This window comes from Ceratotherium simum, chromosome 9, assembly GCF_057802395.1.
Source record: "Ceratotherium simum simum isolate JZ-2026a chromosome 9, ASM5780239v1, whole genome shotgun sequence".
Taxonomy (NCBI): Eukaryota; Metazoa; Chordata; class Mammalia; order Perissodactyla; family Rhinocerotidae; genus Ceratotherium; species Ceratotherium simum.
This window is the reverse complement of record NC_141908.1, coordinates 79,277,908-79,297,748: the sequence shown is the minus strand read 5'-3', so window position 1 is coordinate 79,297,748 and position 19,841 is coordinate 79,277,908. Positions and strand designations below refer to the sequence as shown.

Sequence of the window (19,841 nt, the reverse complement as noted above, 5' to 3'; positions counted from 1 at the left end):
TTCTCTACTCCTTTTAGGCCAGAATGGAGTCCATGAATCGGCCCTACACGTCACTGATGCCCGCTTCATCCCCGCAACCTAAGCTGGTCACCCCCTACACTGCCTCCCAGCCCTCACCGCCTCTCCCGCCGCCTCCGCCGCCGCCCCCTCCTCCCCCACCACCGCCCCCACCACCGCCCCCTCCTCTGCCCAGCCAGTCTGCACCCTCGGCCGGCTCCGCGGCCCCCACGTTCGTCAAGTACAGCACGATCACCAGGCTGCAGAACGCGTCTCAGCATTCGGGGCCCCTGTTTAAGCCGCCACCGCCCTCGGTGCTGCAGCCTCTGTCCTCCGCCTCACAGTCAGGGAAGCCTCAGATCCTGGTGCCTCCTAACGGGGTTGTGCCCCCGCCCCCGCCGCCGCCCCCGCCGCCCACTCCGGGCTCGGCCATGGCCCAGCTGAAACCCGCGCCCTGCGCCCCGTCCCTTCCGCAGTGCGGCCCCCCTGCGCCACCACTGAAGATTCATCACGTTCAGCATGTTACTCCAGCGGCTCCTCCGACAGCCCCCCCACCTCCCGTGCCTGCACCCCTCCCTCCCCAGGCCCCCCCCAAGCCCCTCGTGACCGTGCCCCTGCCAACCAGCACCAAGACTGTGCTACCCCTTGCGATACAAGCTGTGCCACCGACACCTACTCCTCCAGTCCCCCCAGCAAAAAAGCAGCCAGCTTTTCCTGTTTCTCACATCCCTCCCTCTCCCCCCACCCCTCCCAGTCCAGTACCCCCGCCCACGCTACCCAAGCAGCAGAGCTTCTGTGCAAAACCGCCTCCCTCCCCGCTGTCCCCGGCGCCCTCGGTCGTGAAGCAGATAGCCAGCCAGTTCCCGGCCCCTGCGCCGGGGGAGCCGCAGGCCCTGAAGCCCACCCCAGCGGGTGCGGCGCCGCAGTCCCCTCCTGCCGTGAAGGCCAAACCCAAGTGGCAACCCAGCGCCCTCCCTGTCCCTTCTCCGGACTTCCCCCCTCCTCCTCCTGAGAGCAGCCTGGTGTTCCCTCCTCCCCCGGCCCCGGTCCCGCCGCCGCCCCCGCCGGCCACACCCGCAGCTGTTCCCGCCCCCGACAAAAGCGGGTCTCCAGGCAAAAAGGCCGCTAAGACGGCCAGCCCCGGGGCGAAGAAGCCGCCCCCGACGCCGCAGCGGAACTCCAGCATCAAGTCCGGCGGCGGCGCCGAGCCCCCCGAGTCCAAGAGGCCCTCGGTGGACAGTCTGGTCAGCAAGTTCGCGGCGCCGGCAGTACCGTCGGGGTCTCCCGGCAAGGAGAGCCCGCCGCCTCCTGCGGCGCCCCCCAAGCCCGGGAAACTCAGTGTCTCCGGAGTGCACCTGCCGGGCGTGCTCCCGGGGGTCGTGTCCGCGAAAGCGCCGGGCCTGGACGCGCGCGGGGGGGACTCGGGGCATGAGTTTCCCTCCCCGCCGTCCGACTCGGACTTTCCGCCCCCTCCGCCCGAGGTAGAGCTCCCGCCGCCCCCCGTGGAGATCCCGGCCGTGTTCTCGGGAGGCGCTTCTCCCAAAGTGGCCGTGGTCACCCCGCAGCCGCAGCCGTGGGCCAAGGCGTCCGTGAAGAAGGCCCCGCCGCCCACGCGCCCCAAGCGCAACGACAGCACGCGCCTCACGCGCGCGGCGCCCCCCGAGCAGCCGGTGGCCGCCGTGCCCCCCGCGCCCACCTCGCCCAAGTCCGGCCTCGGTGTCCAGCCCGCCTTCCTGGCCGACCTCAACAGGACCCTGCAGCGGAAGTCCATCACCCGGCACGGCTCCCTCTCCTCCGCCCGAGTGTCCAGGGCGGAGCCCACGGCCACCATGGATGACATGGCGCTGCCCCCGCCGCCCCCCGAACTGCTTTCTGACCCGCAGAGAGCTGCTTACGGAGGCAGTCACATCTCAGGCTATGCAACCCTGCGGAGAGGGCCCCCTCCGGCACCCCCCAAAAGAGACCAGAACACCAAGCTCTCCCGAGACTGGTGATTTTAGGACTTTATTCCCACGCTAGCTGTCATCAGTCCTCCAGTCAGCTCACCCGATCATCTGTGAATTCAGGTGTTCAGAGCTTCCTGGTCTGACGTCGTCGTTTGGGTCGTGTCCAGCGGTGTGTGTACGTGTGCGTGTACACACAGCTATACATAGTGTGTGTATGTGTATGTATACATATATGTATGTGTATATGTATATATATATAGCTGAGAGTGATTCTATTTATTCCTTTTCTCTCCTAATCTGAAAATGGGTTTTGTGTATTTTGGGTGGAAGAGGCATGGAAGGCAATGTGTGTCCTGTCCCTTATGATTTCTATTATCTGTCATGTGGATTGGACCAAACACTTTTAATGAGTTATTTAGAAGGTATTTTATAAGTGTCCATTTGCGGCCTACCTGTGCATGTTGTGTATTATATATTAAGGAATAGATGTATAATGTGCTGATTCTCAGTTTGAGAAGACAACCAGAATGTTGGGTGTATCTGTGGGGCTTTTGTGTTGGTTTTCTCCCCAGCTGGCTGAAGTTAGAGCTGCCTGACCGACACTTCATGACTGTTCATAAAGGGCACTTTAAATCAGGAAAGTCTCAGCCTCGTAAAACGGGTTAATAGTGCAGTATGGGGCGCCCACAGGCACTCTCTGTACGTGGTTGTGCACAGACAGTACCTTCACGGGGCGACTAAACCATGGGAGCCGCAGCCCTGCTGCAGGGGCCCCGCCCGGATCTGGGAGGCATTCTGTCACAGGTAAGCTCTGCCCACAATACATGGATCATTGAGTGCTGGGATCCGGACAGCTTTCTGTCCTTTTCCTGAGCTTCGTGAAGCTTCATGCGTGGCTTCACGATCCTTGCTTTGATTCATTCTAAGAGAATACCCGACATGATACCCTTGGAATGCTCTGTCCCAGTGTCTCTGGGTCACCAGTTATTCTCTTATAGTGTGTGCTCGAGGTAGATGTTATTAGATATCTGTAGACAATTGCTCTCTCAAACATAGACATCCTGTGTCTGATACGGTGCATCATTAAGGAAAACAAAATCACCTTCTGAAATGCATCTTTATGTGTATTGTTCTCTAGAAGGATGGGTGATTAGAAAAGAGAACAAAACTGGCCCCTGTGCAGCTGTCATTAATCAGGTTATATATGGACTGTAATGTGTAACAGAAAGAATTCATGTAAGTATGGGACTTTCATGGAGGGGGAAAAAAAAATGAGGTTGTGGACAGTTTCATCCATAGCTACTGGAGCACACGAGGACCCTTGCTGCTTGTAGCCTGGTTGTGGAGCTGTGACCAGGTCACCAGGTGTTCTGATGGAGTGGTCTAGTCCAGGTACACTAAGTGACATTACGTAACATGCATGTGCAAATTCGTACAACATGGAATCATGCTCTGATGACACACTTTAATTCTGTAAGTTTTACATTATACTTCATATTGTTTTCTTGTGAATTTTCCTTGGTATATGAGATAAATGTGTACATCTCATCAATTTATGATGATAAATTGACCATTAGGAATAAAATGCAATCTCAGAGCTGCTCTTAAACCATAGAATAAAAACTAGCCATCCCAGCAATGATAAATGAGCACATCTTGGAATGAAAGTCTATGCCTGTTGTGAATAAGGGTTACCAAGGAAAAAGTGGGGCAGATAGTAATAACTCAAGCCTAAGTGGAAGCTGTGCTGTGTCCCTGGCCATCCCTGTAACCGGCTCTCCAGGAAGGGCTGCATCAGAGAGAAGATAGTGGCACCTACCCCCGCCACGTCTCCAGGATGTGAGTCAGTATATTCATGTGGTTACAGAGCAATAAGAATATACACCAGTGTGCATTTTTAAAGCCCTGCTTCTTTAAAAGACACTTTGTGGATCTTTCAGTTGTTAACAAAGTTTTGTGTGCTTGATATTCTTATGCTTATGAAGTGACCTTGAACACATCTGCATTGTTATTCAAGCATGCACAGCAATGTGGGTTACACTTGAGTCCAGATTGCCAGCTCCACTGTGACTCAGGAGTGAAGTCTCTTCCCGTCGTCTTCTGCCTGCAGCTTTATATTCTAAAGATCACTCTTATTTGTGGGGTAAAGAGTTACTATGAATCCAATGATAGAAATATGCATCACTAGGATTTTTTGTTGGGGTGGCGGTGGTCTTTTTAAATATGAAAGTGGACAACTTCAGCTTTCCTTGAAGGAAAAGAACAATGCTTCCCCTCCATCTTCCTGCACCCATGATTTGAGCCCTCAGTTGCAGCCTTTGTGTTTCCAGTGCGGGATCTGCTGGGACTCCTTGCTCGCGTCAATCCTGATAGCCATCCTGAACCGATACTTTAGTGTCTCCTTTTCCTGAACGAGCAGACGTCCTTTAGAACACTAAGGACACCAAGAAGAGGGCAGGGCCAGAGGAGGGTCCGTGTCACGTCTACCCCAGTCCAGCGGGGCTTGTGTGACAACAGGTTGTTTCCATTTCTCCAAAGACAGAAAAGGCTATTATTAATCAACTTAGTTTTTTTCCTTTATGTGTGAAACAACTGCATCAAAAAAAACCAAAATATTTTAGATTTTACTTTCAGTGTTTTACTCCCTAGTGGGGTTTCCTTTAATTTGAATTTTTGTTGGGATGTGGTTTTGTGGGGGTTTTGAGACTACTATGGTTTTTTTTTGTAGCTGTTCTCTTGGTGTTCATGGAAACACCTACTGCCATGTGACACTAGGACTGTGCCTTCTGTCACTGCCTTCTGCTCAGCAGCTCACCCAGCACAGCTGCTTCAGGTCAAAGGGGAAAATCCACAGTTGACTCAGCTGAACTGAAAGGTGAAGAGCACAGATGGACTTGTCCTGCTCCTGAGGACAGTTCAAACAGGTGCCTGTTCGAGCTCGTGACGCCCTGAACTGTAATAATTAACTTTGGTAGTTTCAAAATTGATCACCCTATGCTTAAAGTTTTGCCACCAACTCCAAAGGGCAGCAGAGCCTATTCTGTTTGTTAATAAAACAGCCGGCATCAGGCTCATAGGTGGCGACAGGAATGTTCACAGCTTGGCTTTGACTACTCAAATAGTCATTGTTTTCCTTAAGCTGCTATCATTCTCACTTAGGAAGAGTGTTCTTAAGGTTTTTACAGATGCCCACTTAATTGTAAATTGGACATTTAAACTTCTGGAACTTTTTAAAATGAGAAAGATTGCTGACTCTTAAAAGTTACAGGAAACGATTTTCATCAGAAAACTTCAAACCAAGTAATGTAGACACGGTGGTGTCTTACAGTCCTCTAAACAAGGTGCTTCCGCCCGTGCTGGCACATTGTGCTGCGGGCTCTAACCATCTTGCAAGTCCCCCTCTGTGTAATTAAGTTGACTTGCCACTGAAGCCAATGCTGAGTCTATCAGAATGTTCATCTAAACAAGATTAGGGGATCATGAATAATAATTCAGTAGAGTGACAACTCTGAGATCAGGGTTAACAGGAGCCGTGCATCCAGTTAGAGTTTCAGAAGCTGCTATTCGGGGAGAACAGAACTGCTAGTAAGCTTGTGTCAAGGATGCAAGGTTATAAATTAGCCTGAAAAAAATTTCAGGTAATGGTGTGATTGGTTTGATTTGACTATCAGGTCCCCAACAGAAACTTTTGTCATCTTTTTTCCTAAGCTAAAAGCAATTTTGTTACAAACAAGGTGATTTTCAACAACTAAAAAAACCTTTTCCTAGTTTTATATGTCATACCAAACTTTTTTATATACTTTCAGAGTTAACAAATTATAACTGATGTAATCTCACAGGTATTCAAGTTGAGATGAATTAAACCTGTATGACCCTGTATGATTACAGGTGTAATGACCTGCTTTAAGTAAAACAGGTATAACAATTTGGTTTTATACACTTGATGAGGATGTCTGTTTCTAAACATGACTTCAGGTTACAAGCGCCTTTGGGCACTGTGAGTCGTTTTATCCACTTCACATCATTTGCATAACGTAGGTTGTCCCAAACCCTGTAGGACTACGTAATGACTCACAGAGTTGAGATCTGCTCCCCAGAGAGATGCAAGGAGAACAGAATTACATATCCCACTATCTTTTAAGATTTATTTTCCTTTAAAAATTCAATAGAACATTTCTCCACTTTTCCCAGTCTATCCCTCAAACTAAACAAGAGCTCAGTTCTTAATTGTGCCATTGGAAGGTCTATATGTAAAAGAAATCTGAAATTTAGCTGTAGAATAAACTTGCTGAATAAAAACAAGCAAAACAATATAAATACTTGATAAATACTTGAAGGAAAAAACCTCCAATTGGTTTGCTCTTTGCTTGTTGAAGCAGTGAACCATTTAGAAGAGAAAACAGGATCTGCTCTAATCCCCAGTGCCTTGAAATCTTTTGGAGGAATAGCATAAAGAAAAAAAAAACCCAGCAAGCGAAGTCTGAGGTGCTAATGAAAGAGAAGGAGGTATTGCTAGTTTGTGCAGAAATAGAACAAGGGACTGTCTCACAGGAAATGCTTCATCTACCTACACGGCGTCTGGCTGCTTCCTACCAAAGACACTGAGAGAAGGGGGTCGAGTCAGGGTGACAGCGACCACTGCATGGTTACCAGATGGCTAAATTCAGGATGGAGGATGCTGATCACGATGGCTGCTAATACCAAGCTTGTAACTGTGGAAACCACCTCTTCCAGGCAGAACATGCCTGCAGCACTTAAGGGAAAAATAACCTTTGCATTTGGGAGCTGTCCATTGTTTGTTAAATTTATTGTAACCTAATACCAAAAACTGCCATTTTTCATGATTCCCACGTCGTATATTTTTTCTCAACTTGTAAATAATCCCTCCTAGAAAATAAGCATTAACTGGAATGTTTCACGATTTTGCTTTATTTTATTATCAGCCACTAGTGAACTCCTTTTATAGATATGTACATTTAAAATATCATTAGCTTGTGCTAAATGGTGTAAAAACATTGTTTACTGTTTTAAAGGAAAATTGCACATTATATTTAACTGGGATTACTCCCTCTCTTACCTTTTCTTTAAAAAAATGGAGTCAAGGCTCACACTGACATCTAGGCTGTGGGAGCTTTGCCATAAATAGATACAATGTAGGAATACTTTTTTTTTGAGCATGAAAAAGAAGGCAAAAGGAACTGCATTATGAAGTACCCGATAGGGGACACTGTTCAAAGGATCGCACCCAGCTCGCCTGGTAAAGATGAAGCTCCCATGTTTCTTTCAGCTTTGTCGCTGTTCTGTTCTGCTTCAGTGTGCGCTCTCATTTCATGACGTGCCTTGCTCCCTGATTGTGCAAACCTATCTATATAGAGATATATACGAGAGAGATATATTCAGTACTACTGACGATGTTTTTGTTCTACTGCTGGATTAAGTTATTTTCCAAGTTATTCTTGCCAGTTCCTGTCAGTGAACTATTGTAATGGCTTAGGACAGTAGTCACACAGTCAGTGTAAACTTGTTTTTCAGTTATGAGTTTTCATTATGTCAGCTTACCCAATCCTTAATAAAAAGAATACATAGATTTCATTGAAACATGGGGACTCGACTGTTTGTGGATCGGCACCATTGAGAACCTGGTTTTGCTGTTGATGTTGGGGTCCCAAAAAGACAGGCTGTGCAGTAAGAACAAACTGTGAAGGTAAATAAACTGCAATGTGGTGCATTCAACTGGTTAACCTTTAAGTAATGAACAGACTAGGGAGCTCTGGTCATTAAATACATTAGCAATTAAAAAATGATAATAACTTTTAAGATTTTTTTCTTTAAACAAAGTACAACTAAGTACAAACTAGTACCAAAAGGGATTTGTGTGCTGGACCGCCATGACACGGGATGTGTTCACAAGTCACTTTATCATTTACCAAACTGGAGCACAAAACAGAAGCTCTCCTTTTTATATATCAAAAAAATTTTATGTATTTTGGGGGAAGTGATCAGAAAAACCTCAGGTTCACTTACAGCAAAAATAAGGATAGAAAATAATTATTTAGAGCAGCTATCTAGAGGGGGAAAAAACTTCATTTTACATATCTGAAATGTTTAAGACTTCGGTCATAAAAAGCAGCGCCTGGTGTAGAGCGACAGGGAAGGATTCTCGCCCACACATTCAGCTGACACGCCATCTGAGAAGAGAGGTGATGACCTACGTAAATATATTCACAAGACACCTGGATATACTCTGTAGGATTTTATTTAGGTCAAGTTCTTAGTACACAGCAACAATTAATTCCAAATACGATTTCAAAATTAAAAAGTGAATGTTCCCCGCCCATCTGGAGGTGGTTGAATGGCACACGCAAGAAACATGACTGGCAACAGACTGCTCCCTCGCATCTTCCTGCATGGTGTTCCCTCAACTCCTAACACAGCCTCCCTCCGGGAGCTCAAAGTACAACTGGCCAGATCACAAATTGTTTACATTCCTTTTTGTAAACCATTTTGTTAAGAAAAAAGATGCATGGACACAAAATATGATAAAATCTGCTTTTCCATAGATTCTGAAGTTGCAAAAGACATTTCCATTTTAATGTGAAAATAAGCTTTTTGTTTGTTTCTTTGTTTTCTTTTTTTACAAAAACCCTCAAGATATTTAGCAAGGATCATCTATACACAGCTAGGCCCTGTCATTTCATTAATCAATTTTTAAAAGAATTATGAGATTCTCAATAAGAAATAGGAACAAAGACCAGCATAAAGTAAAGGTAAGGTCATGCACACAACGCCTCCGCTGAGTCTAAGGCTCTCAAATAAGGCTGCTGGCAGCACTGTGCTCCCGTCAGTGCTCAAATAACACCACCCTTTTGCTCCCTACACCTTACGGAAAAGGCCGTTTGTACTGAGAGTAGTTTTTGAAGGGCTAAAATGAAGATTATGTTCACTAATTAAGGTACACTCCTTAAACAACAGTTTGAATACTCAGATGGTATTATCGAGACATAGCATATCTTTTCAAGTATCTTCCTCAAGACATCAAGTAGAACTCTAAACTCTTAAAGAAACATACGGCACATTCAATAAAGACAGCTGAAGAAAGAGTACCGGGCGTGAAGTCAGGAACTCGACTGTTATTAACCAGCTGTTACCTGAAACATCTAACCTCAGCAGTAAAATGAGACTGAACTAAAATTTCTAAAATCTCATCTAGCTCTAAAATTCTGTGTGAAAATCACGTGAGGGAAATCACCTTAACACCAATCAGAAGTTCCTCACCAAGAGGGTCAGAAGTGAACAGCTGGGACGTGATTCGATCCCCATTCTTTTCAAAGAGTTTTCAGTCACCTGCCAATTCCTCCACCCAAAGCCTTTTCAAAGGGAAACGTGGCCTTCAGGACATGCCAGGCTCTCTCCACAGAGGAGAAAAGGTAATAAAAAATAAAAGCACAGTTCTTACTGCAGAAAGGTCACCAGCTACCAGAACACAAAAGGATGAAAGCAAACTACCATCATTTTGATGCCTCGCAAACAGAAAAATCTTACGTAATCATCTTTAATCAATGTGAGACTGCTAAGGAGCATGGCTACATTACAGACCACTGTAAAGATGCATAAAACATTCTCTCTAGCCGGGTCATAAACAGCAGCAGGAGGGTGAAAGAAAACGTCTCCCCCAGTGACAGGGACACAGCCAAAGTAGCAGGTCCTTGCCAACCCTAAGATGGGAACAGCAGGTGTGCCTGAGGGACAAAAAGAGCAAGTAGCCAAAAGATAGAAAACACTGAACGAGACATCTGAAAAGATTCATATTTATTCCAAACACAGCAGGCTGAACCACTCAGGTCTAGATTTTGACAAGCTGACACTATTTTGGTTTTCGATTTACTGCTGTGGCCATAAGGTCCACGACAACCAGAAAGCATGTTTTCATTCACGGCCTTTCAAACAGTAAATACCAAAAAAAAAGGAACAACTCTTAAGTCACTCCTTTTTCCTTAGAAAAAGGGGGAGGACACACAAGTCAAAAAGAAACACTTGAGGGAAAAAAAACCCCGTCTTCCATTAGATTCCTTCTATCCTGATAAAATGGTTGCTTACTGTTCAGCAGATTTTAGACTTGGATCACCTTTGCCACAATATTATGCAGCATGTAAGACTTCCACTTTCATTTGGAATTCCTACTCCCAACCATCTTGTAGTTTATAAAAGACAAATGGGGAAAACTTACAATAAAACAAGAAATACTACCCTCACAGACTATTACTGGCATGCAATCTATGAAATATTACATACATTAAGTCTCCAATTAGTGTAGGCCTGGCCCATCATTACACAGTATCCTTCCAAGACAATATATAGAACCCAAAACTGTACAAAAATTTAAAATATGCAGAAAATCCAAGAGGTGATGTTTTTAAAACAAAAACACACACATCAGTATTAAAGAATACAGGAGAGCTCAGCTGACCCACGGACCCCGTGCCGCAGGTCTTCGGGGGGAAGGGCCTCACCAGGGTCTTCTGCACAGCCCAGTCCAGCAGGGGGCCAGCAGTCCAGGGGAACGCCACCTACTCGCGCAAAGTTGTCTTCTCTGGTTCTGTAGGTGTGAGCTGTGGGAACTACTTGCTGGATTTCAAAATACCCTCTGCCTTATTAATCCACTAAGCTTTCTCAGCAAGCTTTTTAAATAAATAATTGGAACATCTAATTTCGAAACAGTCTTCCTAGCTATACACCAATACTAGGAAGAGCGAATCTATCCAGGTATAGTCTAGGCTGGGTCCATAATGAAGCCAAGGCTCAGAGGACACTCGGCCATTACTCTGAAGGAGAACAGAGAACACAGGATGTCGAGATGACCTCACAAAAGCATGACCTAGAATGTGTACTGGAGGCAAGTTAATGAAATCTAAATTCAAAGTGTTGGAGAAATCTAAAAGCAAAATAGCTAACCTGCAGTGTGTGGGGGAAAACACCCTGCCACTTAAAAAAAGAAAAATTCTTGGTAAGGGACATCTGTACCCGGTCTCAGTTAACAGTGATGCAGTTCTGTGCTCAGATAACAGGTCCACAAGTGGAATCTGAACTTGCCACTCCACCACCTGAGTCCCTCCCACGTGCCGCACTGGTCACCTCTCAGTCGCGCTCCTCTGTGTGCACCATCACGCTGAAGCCCACATATGAAACACGTCAGCTGCTGCTCCCCTCTTTCACCAGCTCGGGGAGGACACCTGGCCACACTCTCTTCCGGCCGCGTCCCTGGGCCTGACCGGCCGGTTCATGACCACAGTGTTCACCCGCCGAGCAGCAAGCCCTCCCAGGTTCTTTCAGTATTTCTTATACTGATTACAGAAGTGACAATTAAAGCCACCTGCCTTATACACGCCACAGAATTTGAAGCTATAATTGTGCAGGTGAAAAAAAATACTTTGTTATTGTTTCCCTCAGTTACATTAATTTTTGTGTGTGTGACTGGATAAGTATTTGGCCTGATACCACTTACGCCACAGCTCGTCGTCTGAGATCTAAGGCTCAAATTCTTACCAAAAGCAGCTACTTCAAAGGCCAATCAGACGAAATCAGGAGAGTACTGCCTGTTTCTAAAGTCAAGGGAGTAAACAACTCAGCAGCAGCTAACACTGGCCATCAGCAGCATTCAGAGAGCACAGCAGCAAGCCTTTTATTTCAGTGACTGTCAAGAGACTTCTTGAAAATAACTGCTATTTTCCAAAAAACAATAATGTTTTTCTAAACAGTGAAAGAAGTAAAGAAATAATGGGTCTGACCTCCAAGATCCTACTCCTCAAAACAGCACCTAAGGCAAGGGGCTAGGACGCTGTGGAGCAGAACGCTCTGCTGACAGGCCACGTCCTCAGACTCTCGGGCCCCTTCCGCACCTGAACCAGGCCACCACACCGCACGGGTCTGCGCACGCCGGGCGCCAGCGGCAGTGCAGCCTCGTGCAGCAGCAGCAGCAGGCTGACATCAAGCCGCAACTGTTAACCACCCTCAGCATGTCTGGAGACTCATTTCATCCTCCTCATGATCCACACACTGAGAAACAGGAAGGGATGCAAGTCAGGCCAGCATTGACTCCTTCGGTGCACTCAAGTGCTGAGAGAATGCAGGATTTACAGTGTTAAAGAACAAATAAGCCATCGGAAACAATTATAAAAATGGTTACGTATGGTCTTAAATACTGGTTCTGTCCTCACAGGGAAGCAGCGTGGGGCCACGAGGCTAACCCTCAGCGCGGGCACTGAAGGACATCCCACACCACAGACCGCAGGAGGAATCCCAAGGGTACACAGTATTCCTGAGAGAGATCCCCGTTTTTTCTGAATCAGTCTTAATCTGATTTGTTTTACATCATTACGCTGTTATACCTCTGACATATTTAGAAATGGTCACCTTATTTCAATCCAAACAGCTCAGCACAGTACAAGTGATGGCAGGAAGATCCATTTGTTCGGACTCGGCTTGCTTTTTTGTTTGTTTTAATACTGGGGGATAAACCAAAGAAACGTAAGCAGTTTTGTCATTTGTATCCTTCATTCATTTCACTGGAGGGGAATCCCCAGGGCCTTGTGATAATGTGGGAAGACCTGACTGTTCTGTGAGGGCGACAGGGCCCTGCCGAGCTTTACTCAGAATAATGCATGATAGACTCAACATAATTCCCAGGAAAGAGCCCGGTCACTCCATTCATAACTCCCTCATACCAACCATCGTCATTCTTCTTGATGACATAAATAATGGCTCCTTCCTGAAAGGACAGCTCATCTTCCTTGTCTTTTGTATAATCATAAATTGCCACAACTAGAGGGAAAAAAAATAGGATGTGAAAGAACAGAATAACATTCCTAGAGAGAAAGAACCAAATAAATGAATATGTATCCCTTCCCAACTCCCACAGCACTTCAAACATAGTGATTTTTTAAACACAGACCAAAAAAATTTTTTTCTAATACCCAGTCTTATACAATGGAATCCCATCTTGGGGAGGTTAGGTTCAAAACAATGTAAATGGCAAAAAATCACATTTAGTCAAACTTACCCTTCAACAGCCTATGGGAAAATACCTCACTGAATGAGACACAATCCCAGAACTGGGAAAGACGCTGTTTCTTCAGTTGAGCTTGTGTTGAAGCACCATATCGTGTAAAAACACACAACTTTAAATGTTAAAATTGTACTACTGCAGTGAGAGGCACTATGAGAGGAGGCAGGTGAGACAGAGGGAAGAGCAGGCTTATGCCTCCCTTCCGGCACTTTCCAGAGCCCCCGCCCGTGCACCGAGTGAGAACAGTGTCCGAACTCTCACGAGTTGTGTGGGAACAATGGGAATCTACTATACACGTTCTTTCAAAACACAGGCTGCGTTATCCACCAATTTAACACACCCACAATGACAGACTCAAGTGTTAGAAAACCTGTTAGGATATCTGTAAGCTCTCCTGAGTTTCATTGCTTAAATAACTTGGTAACTGGGGCCTATCAAGGATATCTGGGACAGTCTGGTTCCTAAGTATTACATCTACCTCAATAGTTTAGTTAAATTGGGATACCCTCTAACTTGCTCAAATCCACTTGAAGATTTATCTTTTTTATAAAAGATCCTTTGTACCTTTATTTTACCACTCAGAATTTCACTCAATAAATCTCCATCTACCCTGAGATGGAGTATATATAAGAAGCATATACTGACTGTTAGTTTCTCATGCAACCTTAATCCTCACACAAATAAATAAGAAACAGAAACTAAAACACAGATTTTTGATATAGTGCAACTTGCCCCAGTTAATTTGTGTTTCTGACCTGCTTTAGTAAAAATTAAATGGCTTTCTTAAAATCTGAATATTTGCCATTATAGTGGTCTATTAAGGATGCCAGAAAATACTTTAGAGAGGCCTAGGAAGAGTTTAGTGTGTATCTCTCAAAATATAACCAAACACCTAAACAAATATAATTAAATGACATACGAGTTTAACTATGAGTGTAAGAGAATACAAGATACGTAGAGTATTTCGTATTTCTAGTCAACCTAGTAATTTTTACTTTCTTTTACAGTTGATAATATTCTTGATGCTTACAGAAATGCAAACCCACTGAAAAGTAATTCAGAGGAAAATATCCCCAAGTCTTGTTAATTCTACCCCCTAAACCACTCAAATCCAAACATCATCACAGTCACTGCCTGGTTGGTGCAGCAGTCTGTACACAGGAACACACGTATCTCTGGGGGTACCGGAAGATATTCTCAGCAGTGTGAGTGGCAGATGATTTTGCAGAGACTCTTTCTAGATTCTCCACTTTTATAAATACTGCTTCCTAAAACTGACCTGCTTGAGATGATACCGTCAGTCAGGCATCAGTCATGAATTTCTCATTTCCTGTCCATCCTTCTACTTGACAGAAGTGCACTGCTGCACCATCTTAAAGTGCAGAACAGCTCTGGGTGCCAAAGGGACCATTCAAAACACTGACGTGGTGAGAATTACTCCACCAACGAACCCATGACCTTTTTGCAAGTTCCATTGCTTTTAACAAAATTTAAGAAAGACTTTAATAGAGTTATCAGCTGACACATCACAAAACATGATTTTTAAAGACAGAACATTATTTCATATCTGGCAAATAACTCTGAGGGAGTTAAAAGAATTGAGTGGCAGTGCAATATGACAAACACTTCCATGTACATCTACGTATTTATGTGAAGAAGGTGTCCAGCACCACTGCCTCAGTAGAAGCCCTTGTCTCTTGCTTAGAAAGGTATCCAACCTGATCTTCCCAACTCCTATTTTTTCTTCCTTTCTAATGCACTCTACACTATCAGGTATCTTTAAAAAAAAAAAAAAAAGTTAAAATATAAGTACATGAGAACTTACTAACCTGCCTAAAAATCTTCCACAATTTCCCTCTACCATCAGATTAAAAAAAAGGGCCAGCCTGGTGGCATAGCGGTTAAGTGCGCATGCTCCGCTTCGGTGGCCTGAGGTTTGCAGGTTCGCATCTCGGGCGTGCACCGACGCACCCCTTGCCAGGCCATGCTGTGGCGGCGTCCCATATAAAGTAAAGGAAGATGGGCACGGATGTTAGCCCAGGGCCAGTCTTCCTCAGCAAAAAGAGGAGGATTGGCAGCTGTTAGCTCAGGGCTGATCTTCCTCACACACAAAAAAATCCCAACACCTCACACCCACAGCCTGGTATTAAAAGTTTCCCACCACTAATCACAACTCGCTGCCCCTCCTGTACTCATATCCCCAACTCTCTCCCTAAACCCACCCATGCCTCAAGAGCCAGGCCCTTTCATCCAGAGGGTTCCCTCCACCTGGATGGCCCTTCCTACCCCTCCTCTCTGCCTGAGAAACACCTACTTATCATTCAAGGCACACCACAAATTCCATGTCCTCTGAGAAGCTTTCTGATATCCCCAGATAGAATTAATGGCACTATTCATTTTCTGACAATCATTAATGGAGCATCCATGCTGATTTTTAGAGATACAAAGATGAACAAGATAAGGGACTGTCACAGTCTTGTGAGGACAGAAATGTCATCTGATAAATTACCACACATTGTTTATACTTCTACCAAGAAGTTATGTCACTGACCCAGAAGAACACGAGAACAGATGGCGTGATAGAAGACAGGGATATAAAATGGGCACTGACAAAGAAGTCAAAGTTTGCCAAGAGTTTAACCCTAGTAAACGGTACAGCCAAGTCCCAGGGCCGCCTGGGCTCAGGGTCAGGACAATGGTGAAGAACATGGGCTCTGGAGTTACACCACCTAGTTCAAATCCCAGCCCTACCACTTATCAGTTTATAGAACATACGGAACTCCCCTAACCTGCTTTTTACTCAACTGTATAATAGGAATCATAATAGTGCTAACACCTCAAAGCACTGCTATATTAAATGGGGCAATGCACATATGATATACCTTTTACATGGTAAACGTTCTATATAAATGTTAGCTGCTTTTATTATCATTAACAACCATTATGATATTTTCTATTATATTCTGTAGTATTATAAATTATTTCTGAACCTCAATTTCCTAGTTTGCAAAAATGGGGAAACTAACTGCCTTACACATGTAATATAAGTCTTGCACTATGCCAGGCACATAATAAATACATGAAAATATCTGTTGTCTACCCAAGTTAAATCAAGATACTTACATATAACATTATCTCCACTTGGCAAATATGGGTAGTTATCAAGGGGTAAGATAAACCTTCTCCTATGGCAGTGGTTCTCAACCTTGGGATTATCTGAGGAACTTTAAAAAATGCTAATGCCTGGGTCTCACGTCCACAGATTCTGATTTAATACGTCTGGAGGTACAGACATACTAAACGTTCCCTAGGTGACTCTAATATGCAGGCAGGGTTGAGAACCAGGTCCTAAGGTCTAAGACAGCAAAATGAGTCATTAGGCAACAGCCCGAACAGTCACGCACAGTCAAACAAAAAAGCAACCATAAGCTGAACAGAGTTGGTTATTTTCGGTTTTGTTTTGCCAGAAAGAGTAAGGAAGAGCTTATTTGATTTTCATGTTTTCAAAGACATTAACAGAGATATACCAAACTTTGAAAAACATCTTAGGGAACAATTCAGGCATATTCTTTTAAATTTTCAAGAATTACTTGGACTGAAAACAAACTTATTTCCTCTCTTACAAATCTCTCCAGAATTTTACATGTTCATAGAAGAGATTTTTAGAAAGCAAAACTTTTCATTGTGCTTTTCTCTTAAGGAATAACTGAGCTGGCCTTCCAGAGCTGAAAACTGTCATCACTTTGCCTAGGAGAGTGTTAAAATCAGCTGAGGAGTTTGTAAAGCATGTCAATGCCTACAGCCACAGCCTAGTGTAGTAGTACCTTGGGCTCATTTTTTTTTTTTCTTAAAAACAGCTTTATTAAGGTGTAATTTAGACATAAAATACAATCACTTAAGTGTAGAGTTCAATGAGTTCTGACAAATGTATGCACCTGTATACATGACAAATGTATAACCACACCACAGTCATACAGAACATGCCCATCATCCCAAGTCTCCTTATGCCCCTATGTAAATTCCCTCACCTGCCAGTCTGGTCCCTGGAAACCACTGATCTAGATTTCATTTAGATGGAATCATAAAGTCGGAGTCTTTTGTGTCTGGATTCTTTTACTAGTATAACACGAAATCCACATTGTTGCTTTTATCAGTAGTTTGTTCCTTTTCATTGCTGAACAGTATTCCATTGAATGTGGATGGATATCCCACAATTAGTTTATCCACACACCAGGTGAAAGACATCTGGGTTGTTCCAGGTTTGGGCTATTATGAATAAAACAGCTATGAACATTCGAATTCAAGTCTTTGTGTGAACAGACATCTTCATTCCTCTGCCAGATCAGCTGGTACATGTATATGTCTAATGTCATAAGAAACTGCCAACTGTCTGCCAACGCGGCTGAAACATATCACATTCTTCCCAGCAACGTGTAAGAGCTCCGGTTCACCACACCATCCAACACTTGGTACTGACAGTGTCTTCAACTGTAGCCACTCCAGAGGGTGTCTAGCGGTATTCAGCTGGGTTCACTGTGGCCTTAATTTGCATTTCCCCAATGACTAATAACACTGAGCATCTTTTTATGTGCTTCTTTGCAATTCATGTATCTATTTGGTGAAGTATATTCACACTTTTTTTCTACAAGTCGTTTGTCTCCTTACTGAGTTATTTTGCAAATATTCTTCCCATATGGCTTGCCTTGTCACTTTCTTAACAGCATCTTTGAAGAAGAAAAGTTTAATGAAATTCAATTTGTCAATTTTTTCTTTTAAGCTTCATGTTTTTCATGTGCTCTCTACAAAATTTTCTTCCTAACTCCAGAACACAAAAATTTTCTCCTATATCTTCCTCCAGAAGTTTTACAGTTAGATCTAAAATATATTTTGAGTTAATTTTTGTGTCTGGTGAAGGGTAGAAGTTCATGTTTTGCATATGGATATCCAATTGTTTCAGCACTATTTGTAGAAAACACTACCCTTTCCCCATTGAATCACCTTGGCACCTCTGTCAAACAATGTGTGTGGATCTTCTGGATTCTATATTCTATTCCATTGATTTATATTTCTACACTTACACCAGCATCACATTGTCCTGAATACTGTAGCTTTCCACCAGAACTCTAAAATCAGGCAGTTCAAATCCTCAACATTAGTCTCCTTTTGTTTTGAAATTGTTTTGACTATACTAGGTCTTTTGCATTTCCATGTTAACTTTTAGAATACCCTTGTCAATTTCTATAAGAATGACTGCTGGAATTTTTATTGGGACTGCATTCAATTTATAGATTAATTTGGGGCAAACTTGTCTCTTAAAAATAATGATCAAAGAACATAATATATCTCTCAATTTATTTAAGACCTTTATCAATTTTTCTTCGTTTCAGTTTTCATCATACTAGTTGCATATATTTTACTAAATTTATCCCTAAGTATTTCATATTTTTGATGTTATTACAAAACGTATTGTTTTGTAAATTTCAATCTTCAACTGTTTGTTGCTAGTATATAAAAATACAATTAATTTTGCACATCAACTTTGTAGCCTGTAATCTTGCTAAGCTCACTCTTTAGTTCTGCCAGCTTTTTTGTATATTCCTTAGGATTCTCTACATACCAGATCATATCTTCTGCAAACGAAGAGTATTTGATTTTGTCCCACACACCTGTTGCTCTGTTTTTGGTTTTTGTTTTTCCTCCGTGCCTCATTTTGAACAGTTTCTACTGTCGTATCATTAAGACTGCTGGTTTTTTCTTCTGAAGTGTCACTTCAGATATTGTATTTTTCATCTCCAGAAATTCTATGTGGGTTTCTCTTCCTCTTTTTTCAAAAAATATCTTCTACTTCTCTCTCACGTTTATGTTCTCCTCTACCTTCTTGGACATCTGTGGCATTTAGAATAGCTATATAACATCCTTGTCTGGTAATTCCATCATCTTGGTCATTTCCGGGCCTGTTTCTGTTGACTGCTTGTTTTTTAAGTTATGAGTTACATTTTCCTCCCTTTTTACATGCCTTGTAATTTTTGACTGGCTGCTGGTCGCTAGACACTGAATCCTACTTTTTGGTGCACTGGATTCTGCTGAATTCTTTGAACAGTGCTGGATTTTGTCCCAGAGCTCAGTGAGTTCACTTGCAATCAGCTGGATGCTTTCAAGGTTTGCATCTGAGCATCTGTTAGGGCAGTCCAGAGCAAACTGTAGTCTCTAAGGGCTAATTTGGCCCCACTACCAAGAGGACACACTTTTGAGGCCTCCTCTCAATGCCTTGAGTTTTATAAGGCCTTTCTACTCTGGCTGGTGTTGGAACATGAACTATTCCCAGGTCTGCTATTTCCAAGAATTTTTCTGCCTGCTCCTTTCTGGCTGTCCTTTCTCGATCTCAGGGAGTTCTTCACACACATGGACAGGTCAGCACTCAGTCGAAGACTCGAGGGGACCCTTCCACAGATCTCCAGAGCTCTGGTCTCTGTCTGTAGCTACCTCTTCTCCATGGGCCCCCAAAACTCTGCTCTCGATCTTCTCTACGCAGGGAGACCTCCAGCTTCTGTCTGGGTCCCCCCTCCTTGCACTGTGACCTGGAAACTGCCTCCAGGTAGCAAGCTAGGACAGTCCAGGCTCAGTGTCTGAGTTCCTCTCTCTAGGGTCAGAGTCCATCACTGTCTGTTGTTCAATGTCTGAAAACCACTATTTTTTATATTTTTTTCTGGATTCATAACCCGATTACTGTTGCTCTACCTTGGCCAGAAGTGGAAGTCCAGTGTTTGATTAAAAAAAGCTCCTCAGGTGACTCTAATGTGTGGTCAGGTTTGAAACCCAGTAAGTTAATAGCTTTG

The 19,841-nt window shown here is 43.9% G+C and overlaps 2 protein-coding genes across 20 annotated transcripts in view; one reads left to right on the top strand and one right to left on the bottom strand.

Annotated features, from left to right (window-relative positions):
* The window catches only part of RAPH1 (Ras association (RalGDS/AF-6) and pleckstrin homology domains 1), a 102,859-nt gene extending 93,378 nt beyond the window's left edge, over positions 1 to 9,481 (top strand). For all 12 annotated transcript variants that reach the window (XM_087435671.1, XM_087435674.1, XM_087435670.1 and 9 more), the window contains one exon: positions 18 to 9,481. In XM_087435671.1, the coding sequence (XP_087291797.1) occupies positions 18 to 1,991 (1,974 nt within the window). In that variant the 3' untranslated portion in view covers positions 1,992 to 9,481. The remainder of the gene's footprint in view (positions 1 to 17) is intronic.
* Positions 8,182 to 19,841, bottom strand: part of ABI2 (abl interactor 2) — a 121,945-nt gene continuing 110,285 nt past the window's right edge. For 6 of the 8 annotated variants that reach the window (XM_087435682.1, XM_087435678.1, XM_087435681.1 and 3 more), the window contains 2 exons: positions 12,669 to 12,761; positions 8,182 to 12,445 (listed from right to left, as the gene is read on the bottom strand). In XM_087435682.1, the coding sequence (XP_087291808.1) occupies positions 12,360 to 12,445; positions 12,669 to 12,761 (179 nt within the window). In that variant the 3' untranslated portion in view covers positions 8,182 to 12,359. Of the gene's footprint in view, positions 12,762 to 19,841 lie in introns of all 8 variants that reach the window. The other 2 variants (XM_004426815.3, XM_004426816.3) reach the window with 1 other exon arrangement.